A 14,447-nucleotide genomic window follows, 5' to 3' on the forward strand; every position below is an offset into this window, starting at 1 on the left:
TTCCTCTTGCCTGTTTTGGTGGATTCTGCTGCTCAGAACCACCGTAGCAGCGTGTAGTGCTCCTCTGGAGGTGGACATCAGACTCCTCACCTGCACCAACTATCCTTCGGGTCCTGTTCTAGCCCCAAGCTCCTCAGTCATTTGGTCTGGGAAATTAAATGACTTTTCAAAGACTTGTGGAATAATTTAGGCTGGAAGAGACCTTTAAGATCTCAGACTGGATGTGAGAAGGAAGTTGTTCAGCGTGAGAGTGGTGAGAGCCTGGAAGGGGTTGCCCAGGGAGGTGGTTGAGGCTCCATGCCTGGAGGTGTTTAAGGTCAGGTTGGATGAGGCTCTGGCCATCCTGATCTAAAGCAGGGTGTCCTTGCCCATGCAAGGGGCTTGGAACTAGATGATCCTTGTGGTCCCTTCCAGCCCTGACTGATTCTATGATTCTATCAAGTCCAACCCTAGCAATGTCAAGTCCACCATGAAACCACGTTGCTAAGCATTGCATCTGTGTAGGATGGCATTCAATAGCTCGAAGTGCAGGGTGCTGCACTTTGGCCACAACAACCCCATGCAGAGATACAGGCTGGGGTCGGAGTGGCTGGAGAGCAGCCAGACAGAGAGGGATCTGGGGGTGCTGATTGATACCCGCCTGAACATGAGCCAGCAGTGTGCCCAGGTGGCCAAGAGAGCCAGTGGCATCCTGGCCTGCATCAGGAATGGTGTGGTCAGCAGGAGCAGGGAGGTCATTCTGCCCCTGTACTCTGCACTGGTTAGACCACACCTTGAGTACTGTGTTCAGTTCTGGGCCCCCCAGTTTAGGAGGGACATTGAGATGCTTGAGCGTGTCCAGAGAAGGGCGACGAGGCTGGGGAGAGGCCTGGAGCACAGCCCTACGAGGAGAGGCTGAGGGAGCTGGGATTGTTTAGCCTGGAGAAGAGGAGGCTCAGGGGTGACCTTATTGCTGTCTGCAACTACCTGAGGGGTGGTTGTGGCCAGGAGGAGGTTGCTCTCTTCTCTCAGGTGGCCAGCACCAGAACGAGAGGACACAGCCTCAGGCTGCACCAGGGGAAATTTAGGCTGGAGGTGAGGAGAAAGTTCTTCACTGAGAGAGTCATTGGACACTGGAATGGACTGCCCGGGAAGGCGGTGGAGTCGCCGTCCCTGGAGCTGTTCAAGGCAGGATTGGACGTGGCACTTGGTGCCATGGTCTGGCCTTGAGCTCTGTGGTAAAGGGTTGGACTTGATGATCTATGAGGTCTCTTCCAATCCTAATAATACTGTGATACTGTGACTCAACTACTTCACTAAGCATACATTGTATTGAAGGAAAGACAAGACTCTGACAAACCTCTAACCCTCCCTGAAATGAGTGTGTGTCACTAGAACCAAGAAGGATGAGAAAAGGGAAATAAATGCAAGCTTGTGAAAGTACATGAGAACTCTTGAATCCTGCAGCCACTTCAGGCCTCGTTCTTCGAAATGCCAAGGACTTGACAAGGCAGTGCTCAGGTAAGGCAGTTTTTCTGCATTCTTACCAGTGGAGTTCTATATTCTTAGGTTATAAACATGCCTGAACTACACGATGATAAAGTTGTCAATTATTAGCAGGGAATCTCTGGACATCCCCTCTCTTCTGTCATACTGTCACACCAGTGTCTTTAAGTACCCAGCTGGGTACCCCCGTAGTTCATTCATAGAGAGGAAGGCCGCAGATATTCACTGTTGTGACTCAGGTGAGAGTCCCGGCTGCTGGGAACAGCTAACGCTTGCGAGACGTTACGTTAGCGGAAGACCCGCAGCGCCGATGGGGTTGCTCGCTGCCGCGCACTCGGGCTGCCGGCGCTCCCGCAGCTGCCTCCCGCCGGGCAGCCGCCAGGGCGCCCTCCCGGGGCGACCTTTCCCCCGCGCCGCTCCCGACCAATGAGCGGGCTCGGCCCCGCCCGTTCCGCCGGCGCGTCCGCCTGCGCGGGGCCGCTCGCGCCTCTTCCTCTTCCGCGGGGCCCGAAGCCCGGCGCCGCCAGCCGCGGTACGGCAGTCAGACCCGGCCCCGCCAGCCGCACGAAGTCAGAGCCGGTCCCGCCAGCCGTGGTAAGGCAGACCTGGCCCAGCCGTCTGCTCTCCCCTCGCTCGGGGTTCGTGCCGCTCGGCCGGGCCGGGCTGCTGGGGGAGGACAGAGAGTCGCTGGGATGCGGCTGAAGGGCTGCCGGGGCCTGGGAGCAGCCGCGCCTCCGGCTGGCAGCGTGGGGCAGGAGTGGGTGTTTCTTCCCGGCCTTTTCGAGGCGGAGGCCCTGGCTCGGCCGCCGAGTTCTGCTAGGGGGAGACGGGTGGAGGGTGAGCGATGGCTCCCGGGGATGTCGCGGTGCGTTAAGCGTGCCGTACTCTGTGCTTTCAGATGCCCCCGAAAAAGGGAGGAGACGGGGTTAAGTCGCACCCTATCATCGGAAGGTTTGGGACGTCCCTGAAGATCGGGATTGTCGGGCTGCCAAACGTCGGGTAGGTGGTCAGGGGCGCCCGGGGCTTGGGCCGGCGGCGGGGCGGAGGAGCAGGCCAGAGCCGTCCGCCGGGCCGGGACTCCTCCCGGAGTTTGCTTCTGTTGCAGGTAGAGTGACGTGTCAGGGTTTTTGGGTGGAGGTAGGTGCCTGTGTGTGCGTGCTGGAGCTGAGCGGTGCGATTCCAGCTTTTGCGCAGCGATAGGCTTCAGCTCTTCAGCTTGAGCCACTTACAGGTGGAGCGATGTAGAACATCGGTAACTGTGAACTTGCTACGTGAGTCTGGACAAGATTATAGCCAAGAGAAAAATGCCTTAGCAGTTGCTCAGTTTTATAGAATACTACGTCTTTTGCATTTTCTTATTTCTACTGCCTTGTACGTGTAATACACGTCTTTATACAACTGCATGTGTGCATAGAAATTCCTTTTATGTGGTGGGTTGTTTTTTGGGAGAGAAAATCATGTGTAAAGAAAGGGGTTAATGAGGCCATAAATGTCACTCGCAGTGAAGAGTTTTCCATTCTTGACAATTATTCGGCGTTTGTGATGAAGAAAGTTGTGTGAGTTACAGTCTGGGAGAGGTGATGTAAGATACGTTGTTACTCTTTATCTGCCTCTCATATGTAGTGGATCGTGACTCTACAAAGGAGCTATACTGAAGGCCCTTGAAAATCACGATGGATTACCTGTGTGGAAGTATTTGTACTGATTTGTCCATCTTATTTACCAGCAAAAGTTGTTAGTATTGTCAATCTTTAAATCGTAAAGAAAATTAAGGAGGAAAGTCTTGGAGCATATCTCAGCATAAGTACTGCTTTCTTATTTTGGCATTATCATTTAGATTCTTTTTCTAGAGTGCATGTAAGTTACACACCAGAAAGGAATTAAGTAGCAGTAGCATTTTATAGCATGTCAGTTAGGAAAATAGCATGTTGCAGCTATGTTATGATGTCACTTCCAAAGAAAACTGTGTTTGACTTCTTGGCCTGTTGGCTCTATTCAAGGCAGCTTTCAGATTATTTTTTCCCAGTGGCTGAGAAGTTACAAGAAGCAGAAAAAAAGCCTGGAAACCAACCCAGAATATTTATGGTAGCAGATAGAAGAATCAGCAGTTGATTTAGTATTGCTGACTTTCTCTTAGCAACAACTCAAAAATTGCTTTCTTTTGCTTTATAATCTGCTACTTGTTTTAAGTGGAAATGTTTGGCTGTTTTTTTTTCCCAATACTACTTGCAGTTTTATTTTCCGTTGATAGTTAACAAGGATGGAAAATGTTTGTAAGGTAGAACTGTGTCTTTATATGCACAAAAGATTACTTGTAATCAATTAACTGATGTAGTTTGCCTTCTGTGCCCTTTCTTTCCTCTTTTGATTGTTGCTTACTGCTTAGATACTAAGTTGTTTTAATACGACTGAAGAAACAATACAATTGTGTGAAGAGCTGCTGAGTGTGGGCAAAACTAGTTTGCTCAAAATAAGTTTCAAACATCCATGTAAGGCTCTCCCTTTGTGCTCATGGAAAATGAGTAGTGGCCAGTATAACTGTACTTTGCTTTTGACTTGCTTAGCTGACTGTGCAGTATAGTCACTTAAGAAATTTTCATGTGCAAAGGAGAAAGGTAAACATAATTGAATTTCAATGGGACATTCTGTTTGCACATTTGAAAGCGTCTTGTACTAGAATCAGGACAGTGGTCACTGTTATTGAAGTAAATGGGTGGAAGGAGAGGTGTTTCAGTTCATCCCTTTTAAGTACTTCTGATTGGAACTTCTTTAAGAATGTCTGTATTTCATTTATAGGAAGTCAACGTTTTTCAACGTGTTAACGAAGAGTCAAGCGGCAGCAGAAAATTTTCCTTTCTGTACTATTGATCCAAATGAGAGTCGAGTACCTGTGCCAGATGACAGATTTGACTTCCTATGCCAGTATCACAAACCCCCAAGGTAACTCAGATTTCAGTGTTTTTCTTCAGTTATGTGGCTAAGATAGTATTGCTGAACCTGAAGTTTTCATTAAAGTTTAATGCAGCTGTAAGATTTTACTGACATCTGTTTTAGAATGTGAAATTATCTATGTGCATGCATTCTACTTCCTTTCTCTCTGCCACTATGACCTTTTTGGCATAAGAATGGAAAAACTAGGAGCTGGCAGTCATTGCACTATTTGGTGTTTGGTGATTCTGACTTCAAAAGTAGTGGCTCCCAGGTGACTTGGAGGATCTTCTGAAGAGAAAGTTTGGAAAGTGAGCAGTAGTGGACATACCTGACCTGTGATGAGGTTGCTCATTTGTAGCATTTTTCACTCTGTATTTTGTATCATTCGGAGTATTGTATATGCTGTAAGTAGCTAAACAAATGTCTACCAGCATACCTGTGTTCTCAGTCTTTTCATATTAGGCTTTGTGGGCAGCTATTCTACCTTGACTCTTCTGTAGGCTCTGGTGGTATTGTAGAAATATCACCAAATATACCAAGTAACATTTCTTTTAATAATGTCCTTATTCTAAGAGCATATTCATTTTATCACATCAGTGTTGTGGGTTTTTTTTACTATTGACTATTTCTGTAGTCTATATGTTCAACATGGGAATTGATTTTTATTTGAACAGCAAAACTTCAGGTCTTTAATAGACACTTGTGACTTCAATTTTGCAGCTACTTGCAGGGGTATCTGGGGTAAATTGAGTATATATAAATCACAGGGAAAATTAGCATACATGTCTGTACTCTTGTTCAATGCTTGGGCCGCAGTTTTAGAGATAGGTCACACCCACAATTATTCACTGATCTAAAATCTGTTTGTTAACTTAATTTTCTTGTCTGAACAAGTTACTTCTGTCAAGTTACTTCCTGTGCACTTGTTGAAAAATGTGTTAATATGGAACTATTTGTTTAGGTGGTTTGTTGAAACATGTTATTGTACTTTTCTTGCTTAAGTGAGTGTCAGGTGTGCTTGCTGCTGAATGGATCATAAACCAAATCTGCCAAATTTGAGGTGAAACTTTTGGGCTGTTGATTATGATGGTATTAACTCTTTTTGACAATTTGTTATAGTATTGTTGCTGCTTTTGCCCCATGAACAATCTCCTTTTTCTTGCACTTAGCTATGACTGGCTACTTCTAAATTAGTAGTTGAAGTGACAAAGAGATTACCTCATCCTGCCTTTGGCTGTTTATCCTTGCAAGAGTGTTAAGATGATAAATACCTGTGTGCATGTTCTCTGGCTTCCAACTTTCTCTAGAAAAGAAAAATCACCTTTAAATAGTAATAAACTCAGTATATTTACTGAATCTGTATTCAACAAGTAAACTTCATTGCATAATAAGGTGGATATAAATAGTAAATCAGCTTTCATTTGCCTGGTGTTTTGACTTTTAAGAGAGTGTTATGTAAAATCAATGCATATGGGAATTGGTGAGTAGTTATAACTCCTGAGTTGACTTACAGTGCCTGTATCATTGTAACAATAATAATGCAGCAACAATTGAGAATTCAGTAGCACAGTAGGCTGAGGCAGAAGGTTGGGTTCTTTGACCATGAGGCAACCTTTACTGCCCCTAATCTGCTGAACTCAGACAGGGTCCAACTATCAAAAAACAGCGAAGGAATTCTAGCCTGTGAGTTGGCAGCACTCACTGAGAGGGCTTTAGACTAGGTTGGAGGGGCAAGGGGTTGAAACCAGGCTCTCCACAAAGGAAGCTGAGGGTGGTAAGCCAGTGTCAAGGGTGAAATCAGTCTAGCTGAAGTGCATGTACACTAATGCACATGGTATGGGCAACAAGCAGGATGAGCTGGAAGACTTAATATAACAGGAAGGCTATGACGTAGTTGCCATCATAGAAATGTGGTGGGATACGTCACAGGACTGGGGCACTAGGATGAACAGATACAGGCTTTTCAAGGAAGACAGGAGAGGAAGAAGGGGTGGAGGATTTGCCCTGTGTGTTAGGGAAGCTCTTGATGCCTGTGGAGCTTGTGGCTAATGATGAGTGGACTGAGTGTGTATGGGTAGAAATCGGAGGGCAGACCAATAAGACTGACATACCGGTTGGAGTCAGTTACAGGCCACCCAAGCAGGAAGAGGAGGTGCATGTGCTAGTCTATAAACAAATGCAAGAGGTTTTGAGACTCCCAGCCCTTGCTCTGTAGGTGACTTTAACCTGCCAGATATCTGCTGGGTGGCAGTCTAGAGGGGTTTTTAGAGGTGTGCCAGCCTACCAGGGGTGAGGCTCTGCTTCACCTGCTGTTTACAAATAGAGAAGGGCTGGTGGGAGACATGATGGTTGGAGGCTGTCTGGGGGGCAGTGACCACGAAATAATAAAGTTTTCAATGTGCAGTGAGGCCAGGAGGGGCATCAACAAAACAACCTCACTGGACTTCTGGAGGGCAGACTTAGGCTTATTCAAAGAGCTATCTCAAAGGGTACCTTGGAAAAAAGCCCTTATAAAGAAAAAGGGTCCAGAAAGGTTGGACCTACTTCAAGAAAGAAATCTTGAAGGCACAGGAACAGGCTGTGCTGCTGTGCTGAAAGCAGAGCTGCTGGGGAAGGAGACCAGCCTGGATGGGTGAGGGACTTGGGAAGAATTAAGGGAAAAGGAGAGGGCAGATCACCTTCAGAAAGAGGGAGTGGTAACTCAGGAAAAATGTAAGGATGTTGTCAGGTCATGTAGGAAGAAAAATAGAGAGGCAAAAGCCCAGTTAGAACTTAGACTGGCCACTGCAGTGAATGATAACAAGAAGAGCTTTTATAGATATATTAATGACAAAAAGAGGGGCAAGGATAACCTCCACTCTTTTTTGGGCAGGGAGGGGAATGTAATGACTAGAGATGAGGAAAAGGCAGAGGTGTTTAACACCACCTTCATCTCACATTGTCTTCAGGACATCTGGCCTCTTGAGCTGGTAGATGGGGTCAGGGAGTAGAGCAGCCCCCCTGCAATCCAGGAGGAAACAGTTAGGGACCTGTTCAGCCTTCTGGATCCTCACAAGTCTATGGGACCTTATGGTATCCATCCTAGGGTGATTAGAGAGCTGGCAGATGAGCTCTCCAAGCTGCTCTCCATCATTTATCAAGCCAAGGCTTACTGGAGAGGTCCCTGAAGAGTGGAAGCTGGCCAGTGTGGTGCCAATCCACAAGAATGGTTGGAAGGACCCTGGAAATTACAGACCTGTCAGCCTGACCTCAGTGTCATGCAAGATAATGGAACAGATCATAGAATCATAGAATAGAATCAACCAGATTGGAAGAGACCTCCAAGATCATCCAGTCCAACCTATCCCCCAGCCTTAGCCAGTCAACTAGACCATGGCACTAAGTGCCTCATCCAGGCTTTGCTTGAACACCTCCAGCGACAGTGACTCCACCACCTCCCTGGGCAGCCCATTCCAATGGCAAATCACTCTCTCTGTGAAGAACTTCTTCCTAACATCTAGCCTATACTTTTCCCAGCACAACTTGAGACTGTGTCCCCTTGTTCTGTTGCTGGTTGCCTGGGAGAAGAGGCCAACCCCCACCTTGCTACATCCTCCCTTCAGGTAGTTGTAGACGGCAATGAGATCATCCTGAGTGCAATCACAGGGCACCTGCAGGATGGCCAGGGGATCAGACCCAGCCAGCATGGATTTAGGGGCAGGTCCTGCTTGACAAACCTGATCTCTTTTTATGACAAGGTGACCCACATGGTGGGCATGGGGAAGGCTGTGGATGTAGTCTCCCTGGACTTCAGCAAGGTCTTTTACACTGTCTGCCATATCAAACTCCTGGCCAAGCTGACAGCCCGTGGCTTGGACAGGGCACTCTGTGCTGGGTTAAGAACTGGCTGGATGGCAGAGCCCAGAGGGTGGTGGTGAATGGTGCCACATCCAGTTGGCAGCTGTCACTTGTGGTGTGCCTTAGGGATCAGTGCTGGGCCCAGTCCTGTTTGATATCTTCTTTGCTCTAGATGAGGGGATTGAGTCCAGCATCAGTACGTTTGCAGACAACACTAAGTTGGGAGCATATGTCGACCTGTTAGAGGGCAGGAGGGTTCTGCAGAGAGACCTGCAGAGGCTGGATAGGTAGGCACAGTCCAATGCCGTGAGTTTTAACAAGTCCAAGTGCCAGATTCTGCACTTTGGCCAGAACACCTCCATGCACCACTACTGTCTGGAGACAGAGTGACTGGAGAGCAGCCAGGCAGAGAGTGACCTGGGGGTACTGGTAGATAGTAGCTGAAGATGAGCCAGCAGTGTGCCCAGGTGGCCAAGAGAGCCAATGGCATCCTGGCCTGGATCAGGAACAGTGTGGCCAGTAGGACAAGGGAGGTTATTCTTCCCCTGTACTCAGCACTGGTCAGGCCACACCTTGAGTGCTGTGTCCAGTTCTGGGCTCCTCAATTCAAGAGAGAGGTTGAGATACTGAAACGTGTCCAGAGAAGGGCGACAAAGCTGGGGAGGGGCCTGGAGCACGAGCTTTCTGAGGAGAGGCTGAGGGAGCTGGGGGTGTTTAGCCTGGAGAAGAGGAGGCTCAAGGGTCATCTTATTGCTCTCTAAAACTATCTGAAAGGAGGCTGTAGCCAGGTTGGGGTTGGTCTTTTCTCCCAGGCATCCAGCGACAGATCCAACGACAGAACACGAGGACACAGTCTCAAGCTGTTCTAGGGAACGTTTAGGCTGGACACTAAGAAGAAGTTCTTCAGGGAAAGAGTGATTTGCCATTGCAATGGGCTGCCCGGGGAGGTGGTGGAGTCACCATCCCTGAAGGTCTTTAAGAAAAGACTAGACGAGGCACCTAGTGTCATGGTTCAGTTTAATTAGAAGAGTTAGTGGGTAAGTTGGACTCAGTGATCTTAGAGGTCTTTTCCAACCTGGTTAATTCTGTGAACTTTTTGGCCTGGCTGTGCACGTCTGCCTGAGACTAAGGATAAGAAGGCTGTGGGCTGTGAAGATAGACAACTGAATTGTAATTTAAATTCCTTATTTTCCCTTGTATAGTCTTGATTTTGTTCTTCATCTTTATGTAATGTGTTCTGCTTTAATTTTCTACTTGTTTGGATTAGTAGATGTAATCAATCTGTGCGTGCATAATGTTTTATAAACAGTGAGTTCTATTTAAATTAGACTCTTGTCTAGCCTCAAGATTTTGTCTTTTAAAATCTAAGGCATTGTGGTTTTTATTTCACATATATTACACTTAGTCATCATATAACTGAAGTAATTGTTGGGAGGTGTTGAAAAGAAACGAGAGACTTTGTAGTAGCTAAAATGTATTACAGGCCAAAATTGTCTTGTTTTGATGCTTGTTATGAGCGAGGGAAGGGAAGAGTAGGACTGGGCTGGCAGTTGCTGTCTGTCACTGGACCAAGATTGCTGCTGCTGTGGAGAAATAGGCTTGGCTGAGAATATTGCTTGTGTGAGTTTGTGGCTGTTATGCTATTGGAGGTATAGTTGAGCTCTTCAGGTACCATTGGTTTCTTGGAGAAAGCCTCAGTTTGCATGTCACTTGATAGCCTGTACTGGAAGCTGAGTGACATTGCTAAATTGTAAATGTTTGTAACTGAAATCATGTAGGCAGCAATTTAGAGATTATTACATAAAGGTAAGTCTTTACTTAATCTATTAAGATATGCTTCCAGAACTTAGAAAATGTGCATTTTCTCTTTCTGCAGCAGTGGATGATGTATATAACTGTTTACAATAAGAAAGTTCAGTCATGCAGACTGTACACTGAAGGTGGGCTCCAAGAACTTAAAGTAGAACTGTTGTGTCACTGCCACATGAATTACCTAAGCAGATTTCTGTGAGCTTTAATGTTACCTATTGCTCACTTGCAGTTGTGAATGAAATTGTGGTTATTAAGGAGAGACCTTAATAGATAAAAAATAATTCTGAATGCTAGTTATTTTTAAGTCTCAATATACATATTCTGTTACTAACTCATGTATTTGAAATACTCACTGTGTTTATTCTAATTTTTGTATGATACTCAGTGAAGAGACTCAGATTTGTTACATTGTGCCACATGTAGAATTTTCAGAAAGGAAGGACTCTTGGGTTTTTATTTTGTCTGCTTCTTCCCGCTGTTACCCCAGCTCTGGCTCTGCCAAGCAAGATTTGTGAGGCTAATGATTGAATTAGTTCCAGTTTACTAATTGGGAAGGCAGTATTTTCTTTGGACTGATTCACTTCAGTAGGTACTAAAGCAAATACATTTTATATATGTGGCCAATCTCTTTTTGGTAGTCAGCAGCAACAGCTACAAACTTGAACATAGGAGGTTTCACCTCAACATGAGGAGAAACTTATTTACAGAGAGGTTGACAGAACAATGGAACAGGCTACCTAGAGAGGTTGTGGAGTCTCCTTCTCTGGAGACTTTCAGAAGCTACCTGCTTGCATTCCTGTGCAGACTACCATGAGTGATCCTGCTTTGGCAGGAGAGTTGGGCTGGATGATCTATGGAAGTCCCTTCCAACCTCCAACATTCTGTGATAATTTTCCCCCTTAGTCTGTGACTCTTAAGCAGGCAGCAGAGGACGAGATCTGCTAATTCCAAATTCTTGTCTGCCAAGATGGAAAAGAGACTTTCATCTCAGCAGGTAGCTTCTGCCTTGAAAGTTGGAATTTGGAAGCCAGAAACAGTTGTTCTGCTAGCTGTAGTTAATATTTTAATGGGACATTTTGTATTTAGAAGTGGTGGGTTCCTTACATGAAAAAAGAACTGTGTGTAGCACAGATTATGAAAGCTTTAATAAAGCTATTCTTATTTTTTATTTCTTTTTTTGCCTTAATCATCTTAAGGCAAAAACGTTTCTAGTTTCAAGTATGTCCATATGATATCATTTGGAGAGGTGACTTGTGTCAAGACTCAAAAGTATCATGGGAGCCTCTGAGTGTATGTGTAACTACCAAGCTTAGCCCATGCTGTCCTGCCTACTACCACAGCTGTAGTGTACAGTGACTGGCCATGAGATTTGTCTCAGTGGTAATGTTTGGTTCAAAGCAGTGTCAGTCTAGGGTGTATTTTATCTGTAAACAGGTAAAGCTGAAGGACTGTATTGGGTGATAATAACCAACTTCTGTAAAAGCATTAATTAAAAGTGCAGGCTTAAAGTCTGTTTCTGCATCTTCCTCTGATTAAAATTAAATAAGATTATAACCAGGAATGAGTAAAATTTAATTTGGTTCATCCTTTCTCAAATTACCAGATGAATTTAATTCCTTGCTTTCACCTGTAAGCAGGTGTGTTGCCTTGTGCATCTGTGTTCACAAAACACAATGCTAATTGCATCCACAAAGATTTCTGTCTAACTTAGACTGGTTTTCATCTGTCTTTGATAACCTTTTCAAACAAATTTAAAAGCAGCTTTTCTTACCATGCAGGAGAGTATGTAAAGCTTCAGCTTTAACACTGTCCTGGGTACATCAGTGAATTGTACTGTCAGTGAATTGGTTCATTTGTTGCATTATAGATTGAAGATCTGAATGCATACATTTTATCAATGCTTAAGTGGTGGTTGATGAACTAAATCTGAATATCTTCCATGTTGTCTAGGTCATGAAAATCCTGTGTAATATTAAATAAAGGTTCTCTTGAACTTACTGTAGGGTAGGATACTCAGATACTTTATCAAGCTTTGAAGTCAAAATGATGTAATTCATTTCTGAAAGTAGTACTAAGGAGCCAGATCAGCAGTGGGACTTTTGAATGATATCATGTGGAACTTGCTGTAAGTTTACAAAGAATATTTATGGAAGTGATAACCACCTGTAATTGCAGAGTGAAACACAGATAACTTAGCTGCACTGTGCAGTTTGAGGTTAGCTAGAATGTTTTGGTGAGAAGAACTGGATTACAGGCTGTGAAAAGGAAACAGTGGTGATGTCTACTTCCCTCATAGGCTTGCTGAGATGTGTAGGAACAAGAACGCAAATATAGATAAGGCAGTCACTGCTGGGCTTTGAGCTGCATTTTTCCTCTCTGAGCTAACCTGCCATCTCTCTGATTAATCCACCTGCTTCCTAACCCCCTGGCCAACCCTCCCATCTTCCTTAGGCACAAGGCAACATCTGGGGTAAGGTGGAGGGGGTGAGAGAAGGTGGAAGATTGGTTGAGAGCCTCTCCTGGGAACTCAGTTTCTGGGAAGGGTGCTGTGTTTCTGTATTACCTTTTACCTTGTATATTTCTGTCTATAGCTGTATATGCTGTAAATATCTGCTTGTATATTGTGCTAAGCTGTACATTTCCAGAGCAGGCTGAGTCCAGTCTGGGCGATTTCCAAAGTGTGTTGGGCAAGTAATACCCAAACCATCATATGCACATAACTCTGGCATATTTGCATCTGTAAGAGACTCCCATGTTTTACAGAAAACAAGTGAAACTAGTTAAGTATATTCTGTATATGTCATGGGCTTCTTGCTTCAATATTGACTGCTTTTCAGTTAATTCTGAACCTGTCTAAATCAATTTGGCTGTAATGCTTATTCTAGCATTGCAAATGAATAATTTACTATCAATGAATGAAAGACCTTAAGTAGTGGTGACTTGAGCTATCTTTTCTGCCTGGTGGGAGAAGGCAAAATTTAATTAGTTGTATTTTGTTGGTGTAATAACTTATTGAATAGTTTGAGAACACAGGCATTTGGTATACATGGGACACTGAGTGTGTGTCTTAATCCACACTGAATCTTTTATCTTGTTGTAATTCTTGTAAGTGAAATCCAATTAGCAGATTTTTCACTTCTGGTTATGTGCTATTAGGTTCAAGTCTTGTTTGTCAGTACCATGGATAAAATGCTATTAATGAAATTGTTCTTGCACAGAAATTAACGGGTTTCATCTGCAGTACTGAGTTGTTCAGAAGCCGATTCCTTTAATTACTCTATGAGATATTTTGCTTACTTTGGTCAAAACTGCTTGTGAGTGACTACAGAAGCTGTAATAGGAGTACAGCCCCTTGGAAAAGGAAGAGATAGTGAACTGTTCTTTTCTGTTTGGAAATGAGCCAAAAGTAGTGGTGAGGACAAACTGGGAGTTGAATTGCTTTCTAAGAAGTTGTCAGGATGCACATGTTTTTCCTTCCATGTTTCTACTTTTTACTTCAGGTCATTTGTGAACTCTGAATGGATGACTCTTACTTAAATTATGTGAGGTTTTGGGAAGGAAAAAGATTTCCCTTTTCTAACTGATTTGAAATAATAGCTTTTAAAGGCAGAAAAGTCTCTGCTGGAACCAGGATATATAGATGAGTATCACATTTGACTTGTCCAGCTTCCCTTTTCCCTTTGGTAGTTTTACTAATACTCAAGAATCTGACCTTTTTGGTATGTGACACCTAGGATCAAATAGGCCTCTCAAGATCTAAGAGGAATTTATTGACCTATTCAATAAACTAACAAAAAAAGAATGTGTTATGACATCAGCCAGACTTACTGGAAAATGGCTGCATTTTGAACTTAATTATAGCTGTCAGGTGAGATTTCAGTAAACTAATAAGTGCTACAGAGAAATTATTGGAGTATTGTTCTCATTCAAGAAGAGAGATCGTGGAAATCTGAAAGAGTAAAAACCTAGGGAAAGACATGGCAATTTGGTTATGGTTAAGTGAGAGCTTCAGGTCTGTGTTGTCTGTGAGGTTTCTCAAGAAAAAAAAAATAGAAACTAGAGAAATAAGTGTATGCCTCTTCAAGTTTCCAGAAGTTAAAAAAAGACCTAACAAATTGCAGATACCACATGTGTCGGCATTTTAAAAGAACATGAGTAACATTGCACTGTACTCTTCAGTACTGTACTGAATGGGTCTGGTAAAGAACTCTTCTTGCTTGTCCAAATAATTGTTTTGGACAGAGGTTTGAAACAAATTGATGAGAAATGGACCTTCTCTGCCAAAATACATAACTCTATGGATGCATAGGCCCCTTTATTCTTAAATAAGTACTCTAATCACTGCACTACTGTTGTGGAAGGCTAATTAGGCCTAAAACATG

At 44.2% G+C, this 14,447-nt stretch overlaps 1 protein-coding gene across 2 annotated transcripts in view; it reads left to right on the plus strand.

The window, feature by feature from the left end:
• Nucleotides 1-1,366: 1,366 nt before the first annotated feature.
• Nucleotides 1,367-14,447, plus strand: part of OLA1 (Obg like ATPase 1) — a 120,458-nt gene continuing 107,377 nt past the window's right edge. The window contains exons 1-3 of one of the 2 annotated variants that reach the window (XM_064162445.1): nucleotides 1,367-1,500; nucleotides 2,384-2,484; nucleotides 4,282-4,425. In XM_064162445.1, coding sequence (XP_064018515.1) covers nucleotides 2,384-2,484; nucleotides 4,282-4,425 — 245 coding nt within the window. In that variant the 5' untranslated portion in view covers nucleotides 1,367-1,500. Of the gene's footprint in view, nucleotides 1,501-1,959; nucleotides 2,080-2,383; nucleotides 2,485-4,281; nucleotides 4,426-14,447 lie in introns of those variants that run through there. The other variant, XM_064162436.1, reaches the window with a different exon arrangement.

This window comes from Pogoniulus pusillus, chromosome 2 (assembly GCF_015220805.1).
Source record: "Pogoniulus pusillus isolate bPogPus1 chromosome 2, bPogPus1.pri, whole genome shotgun sequence".
Taxonomy (NCBI): Eukaryota; Metazoa; Chordata; class Aves; order Piciformes; family Lybiidae; genus Pogoniulus; species Pogoniulus pusillus.